Source organism: Watersipora subatra, chromosome 2 (assembly GCF_963576615.1).
Source record: "Watersipora subatra chromosome 2, tzWatSuba1.1, whole genome shotgun sequence".
NCBI classification, from domain to species: Eukaryota; Metazoa; Bryozoa; class Gymnolaemata; order Cheilostomatida; family Watersiporidae; genus Watersipora; species Watersipora subatra.
Genome location: NC_088709.1, coordinates 3532079 through 3538213, shown reverse-complemented (window position 1 = coordinate 3538213; position 6135 = coordinate 3532079). Strand labels below are relative to the sequence as shown.

The 6135-nt window shown below is 35.1% G+C and overlaps 1 protein-coding gene across 1 annotated transcript; it reads right to left on the bottom strand.

Moving 5' to 3' along the window:
• Nucleotides 1-3848: 3848 nt before the first annotated feature.
• LOC137387262 (major facilitator superfamily domain-containing protein 4A-like) lies at nucleotides 3849-6135 on the bottom strand. Its single transcript, XM_068073606.1, has 5 exons — nucleotides 6124-6135; nucleotides 5883-5970; nucleotides 5303-5464; nucleotides 4681-4814; nucleotides 3849-4399 (listed from the first exon to the last, which is right to left on the bottom strand). Exons 1-5 carry the CDS (start codon nucleotides 6133-6135, stop codon nucleotides 4064-4066), a joined length of 732 nt encoding a protein of 243 aa, XP_067929707.1. The 3' UTR covers nucleotides 3849-4063.

Genomic DNA, 6135 nt, shown 5'->3' with positions numbered 1-6135 from the left:
TGCTGCTGCTATCCGCTATATTGTGCTTATATAATGTTGTTGCAGTTAAAATAGGAGAATTTGAATGCATATATTTTCGTAATATTGAGAAAGTTTTATGAAAAATCACAAACAGATATTTAATATTTTGGTGACTTTTGAACTATTGCATCAGTCTATCCATGATCAAGTATCTAAAAGTATATATTGTCTCCTCCTGTTACAGATGCACTACTTATCATGTAGAACTGAATGAGGGTAATGAGGATATTATAAACTCAGATGTGAGAGAATAAATACATGCAATATGGAAACTTCCTGTAGGTGATTAGTAAGAGTATAAATCAAGATATGTTATGCCTGCTGTCATAACCTTGGGTTAGAGTTGTCAGCACCTTCTTATGAATAGGATGTTGGTATAAGGAACTACACATAACCATCGCAACCAGACACCCTACATAGAGAATTCATAGAATTAGAAACAGTAGTAACTAAATAGATTTGTTATATATAAATTACTAACAGTCTAAAACTGAGGAATGAACTAGTTACTATCTGATTAGATCTCTTGTTAAATGTCTATCTTTTATGAGTATAGCTTACACTTACAACTGTAGTATATTTACCATCCCTATTGCAGAGAATGAGTAAGGAAAAGAATGTAAACCAAAATGTAAGTTTCAAACCAAAGTGTAAGTTGAAATTTACACTTTGAAGCTGCAAGAGAGGAAGCAGAGGAGTTCAAAGAAGCAGCTACGACTGTAGACTGTGAGCCAATGAATAATCATAATGTGAAGGGTCTATAGCTTAGATGATCTAGCATCTATCTTCTATATTTTATATGCATGTATATATATTTCTCAAAGTATGTCTGTCGTCTGTCTGTCATTCCGGCTGTATATCTTAAAATCTTGATATTGTGATTTCGGATTCTGATGGATTTGAACTAACGACGAATGCATCGACACTTTTGTAATCCAGACGCTCTACCACTGAGCTAGAACACCATAGCAATCAGTTACATTTTCATATAATGGATACACCATGCGAGTGATAATTATTTTAGCCTTGCGTCCACGATTTACGATGCTATTGTACAGAAATATTTTTAGACCTAAGTATATGCAATGCGAAGCTTATTCATCTTTTTTTGTTAGGTCTAATTTATTCGGCCCTACGATATTGACAATAAGTTATCTCGAACTTAAAATTTGGCGATTTGTGCCCTGATTGTATACAGTGGAATGGCTCTTGGGCGCTTCAGTTCTCGACCAACTCGGTTATACACCAAAGATTTTGAGATTTGTTCGTCTCGGATCTCGAACATAAATTCGAGAGCATGCGCATTGAAATTGGAACAGCTCCGGAAATAGCATGCAAACATTTGTTAACAGACGCAGAAGCAATTTACGCTTCATAAATTCTTTACAAAAAGGGAATAGCATCCAGAAATAGCATGCAAACATTCGTTAACAGACGCAGAAGCAATTTACGCTTCATAAATTCTTTACAAAAAGGGAGGAGCCATCTGGAACGAAGAGATTTACCGAATAGATTTGCTAGAGAGGTAAACTCTCCAGTCGAGTTACCCTAAATTGTTTTGGAGGAGGATTATCCTTTTGCTGTCTATATTTTCCTTTTCCTACGATTTTTGATGTAGCTGATCTGTTGCAATTTTTTGCTGTTTCGTTATCAATTTCAGCAATTTTTGTCATTGTATCTTAACCTTTAACATTTTTTGATGTTTTAAGAGCAAAACATACGGAATGTTTACTTTTGTTTTCTTTTTCCATCATCATAACTAGAAAACCTTTCATTAAAATTAAACACGATCTATATCTACCCGTTTTTATTTATAGTATGCAGTATACAGTACAGTTTATGGTGTAAAATGTAAAATACTTTACCGAAGTTGATTCCTCGCATTGGAATGGATTAAAATTTACTTGCATTCATTCTAATGGAGAAACTTGTTTCGGATCTCCAACAACTCGGTTTTCAAACCGAGGTTCCACTGTACGTTGTTGAAATATATACGTCGCTTAAAGTTATGAAATTGTAAATTTACAGTGGTTTGAAGACATTTACAATTGTTTTATTTATTTTTAATTTAGTTGTCCATCACAAAACATTTTCCTCATGATATAAAGTTTAAAAGTTACAGTTGTTTTTATGTCCTCTTTTAATTTATTTCAACTACACAAAACACTTCTCTCATGATATGTAGTTTGAAAGTTAGAATGGCAAATGTTGTTATATGTTAAATACAAATCAATTTTCTGTCGAAAGAATTTTTTAATACCCGGGTAGCACAGCTAGTATATATATTTCTTGAAGTTGGTCATATATGTGTGTAGTTCCATTTATCGTTATTTAAATCTTGGAATAAAGAATCTGTATTACAGAAGAATTGATCTCAGACCCTCCGGTTTCCAGTGCAACGCCTTACCAATTCAGCCACATGAGCTTGATGTATTTATTAGGCGAAATATGGCGTTATATTGGAGCAAATAGGCTACAGCTCTCCGTCATCACGACGTAATGTGATGGGGTAAGATCATGAGAAGCGGTAGCTCTTATTAGTAAGCTTACTCAAATTATCCATTGGCAATGTGCCAGGCTAATAGCATATGGCAAGCAGCTCTTATTACGGTAGCACAGCGAGTATATACACGTATGTATATATATATATATATATATATTATACACATGTAAGTAGAACACACACACTAACATATACAACTTGGTATTGCTATAAAATCAAGATGCATATTATGTGTATACATATATATTTGTGTATATGCACGTGTATATATATGTGTATGTATATATATAATAAGTAGAACACACACATTAATGTATAAAACTTGGTATTGCTATAATAGCAAGTCACAAGCAGACGTTGCACAACAGAAAATATATCCTCCTAACACAAAGCAGTGTTATGTGTAGTTACAAGTCATGCCTTATCCTGTGTATATGAGCCTCGTGAGATCCATTATAAAAGTTCCTCTCAGTATGATTCTCTTTGCTTCTCATCTAACTTTACCATACACATAGTAATAAGCTTTTCTTTTTTTGCTTTTTGCTTGTCAATAAATATGGAGTAGTTTTGTTGCAAACACGTTTATTTATTAATAAAGATACTTTAAATTTGATTACTAATTCTGCGTGTATGTCAAATAAATTTAAATTTATTAAATTGAAATCAGTGTGCATATGAGTGAACATTTAAAGAGAACAGGAGTACCGGTCTCTGTTTGTTATACTTTATGTTTACATAACTGCCAGTGAGTAAACAAATTAACATCATATCCTGCAGCTTGTATTTGAGTCTTATCACTCTCGGAGGGCGGATACAGCATGTGACATATTGTATCACTAGGTTGGTTGTTGATCAAGTATTCCTATTTCTTCTTTTGTAGCTGTTTGTGGTTCGTAGCTTTGACAACCCTCCTTGCTATTTTAAATTTGGCTTTTTGACATCAGAAAACATCAAAGTGTTTCAATTTACTTACATTTGTGTCATCTATGTGAAAACCGGATTTCGTATTCCTCTGTTCGCACTGCAATGTCTTCTTGATCTTTGGTTATTTTTCTAATACCAACTAACTTCAAACAAATGGTTATAGCAATATTTTTCCAAATGTTAGTATACTATCACTAATAGGGTTCAAAATAATCACTAATAATCACAAATAATCAATAATTTTTTTCAATTCCATTCTCTATACAAATTTATTAAATTTGTCATTCTACCATAAAAAATTAATGAAAGTATATTTTAATGAATATTAAAAAATACAAACATTTAAAAAAAACATCATTAACAACTAATCATAAGAGCAAATGTCATTTCAAGCATAGTACCAAAAACGAATCAAAGCAAAGCGTAGGTTAACCAGTTGTTGAATGTTCAAGTTGTATTAGAGGCCTCAAGTGACTCAAATTGGCATGCTTATCAAGGTACTTGCTAGTAATACTGTGAGAGCTAATGAAACAGAGTTGAGGATATTATTAATAAACTCCCATGATGTATAAGTGAGTCCAAGGCCTTACCAACAACTGACTCAATCACCTTTAGCTAGTCCTTCGAGCTCAGCTCTACAGTATCGGATGTTCGGTTTCGGCGTTCTCGTTCATATTTGTCTCCCCTAGTTCTTGCCACCAAGTGCATGAAGATGGCGAGTGAACAGGCGAGAGCGCTATAGCCCACAACGAAGTAGAGCATCGGCTGAGGGCCGGTATTCTCGAAGAACCATCCGATGGCTACAGTGAATGAAACCCCAGCGGCAGCACCACCCAGCAATGTCAACGTATAGCCAACTCCTGTCAATGTGATATAGCGGTTGGCCCAGGCTATCCCTGTAGGGTACAGGGGCCCAACAAAGAATCCGGATACACAAGCAACGGAGAACAGCTATTAAAACTGAACATTTCTCTCATAGTCTTAGGTGTGTCAGAGTCAGCCTGAGACTCTTCAACTTGGTACCCAACCTCACCTTTTCTGTTGAACCAAAAGTATATCTAAAAGACCACAGCTATAATAAACTCAATCGCGGTAACAATTAAATAGCCATACTCAAAATTATTGTTTTCCGGTTGGATATCTTGTTCTGTTATATTAACTTCTGTCTTCACTTATTGTGAACTGTTGGTTTTATTGAAGCAATTCTCTATGTAGAATGAGCTGGCAGTTGCAGCAATTCTTGTGCTGAGAAACGGTTTAACGATTTGTGGCACGAGAAAACTTCCTGCACCGTATCCACAGTGTAGGATATGCATGGGGGAGTCTGACTTCTCCTTCCAGAGTTTGATGAGGCTTTGCTGTCCCGCTACAACGCCAACCATATTATTTGTGCTGACATCATACAGCCTTGTGACAAACATACATTTAGACTCAAAAGATTTTTGATAGGATATAATAGCAAAACTTATAGTTGCTTAACTATGTTAAATGTGATAGCAGTTTTTGTATGACATTTGTAAGATATTAGTTGTAGCAAATTATTTTGCAGCCAACTCACCACTACATATTTGTATATTTCTGTTTTAGATAGTCTGGTCACAAAAATAAAAAACAACCCTAAAATGATAAATGATTTGTTTGTATGTTATAATCAGAATTATTTTTTTACTACGTATAAGAATGCTCAACTAAATGGAGTTGTGTACTATTAAAGGGAATTGTGCATCAAGAGTTCACAACTCCATTTAATTACACACTTATATAATAAACAGTAGGAATGAATAAACTAGGGTAATGATGTGGTTAATCTACAGCATGACTGTATGTATCAAATACTTATCTATCACAACTCACTAATAGCTATAAAGGTCTCCGCTATTCCTTGAATGGTGAACTCTAAATACATAGCTTGCAGGTAGGTTGTGTAGGCTATGCCCACCCCCAGAACACCTATTGTAAGGCAAAGTGCAAGTATGAGGTCATTGAAGCGGGTCAACTTCGTCATCAACCAGCCACCTATAACACCAAGTCAAAGGTCAAATAACAATTACTAATTATAAGCAGGTGTGAGACAATACCATTGGTCAATGACAATGCCCTTCCTTCAAAGTGACATACACCTATGCATCGTGAGACAATGATAAAATTTTATGCAAACCACGTTTTTCGCAGACCACGAATTTTGCAGCACAACCAGAGCTAGCAGATTTACAAAGTTAACATCTCAGTTAGCTTTAGGCTTACTTTAGCCATTATCTCACTTAAGCTTAGATTCAATAGGCTCCAAGAGTTCTACAGAAGGGTTATGTTTGGCTAGAGACTATACCTATTGATGATTTCATTTAGGATATTATGCCTTCCTAGGATATACTGTAGAGCATTACTGTGATAACCAAACATGCACATGTCTGTCTATGACAATACTGTACCTTACCAAACAAAGCTCCTACACCCATCCCAGTCTTTCTCGTAGCTACTGCCTGAGATATCTGCTCGTAATCAGAACCAACCGCAATCAAACCCTGTGGCAGCATATAGAAGATATGATATAAGTGATAAAATTAGATCAATCACTATGATAGCCTGTGCTTTAATACAATCCAAAGTTAGCAATAATAACTTGTAGCCTACCAAACATGTTCTGGTTCTTTGAAGCATTCTGTAGCAGCACTCACTTTACATCCCAT

Excerpts from the sequence above, each read along its gene's own strand:
- LOC137387262 (XM_068073606.1), bottom strand. Across the intron at positions 5,465-5,882 it reads GGGTGTAGGAGCTTTGTTTG|GTGGCTGGTTGATGACGAAG; the intron begins GTAAGGTACAGT and ends TTGGTGTTATAG. Across the intron at positions 4,815-5,302 it reads GGAGACCTTTATAGCTATTA|CGGGACAGCAAAGCCTCATC; the intron begins GTGAGTTGTGAT and ends TTGGCGTTGTAG.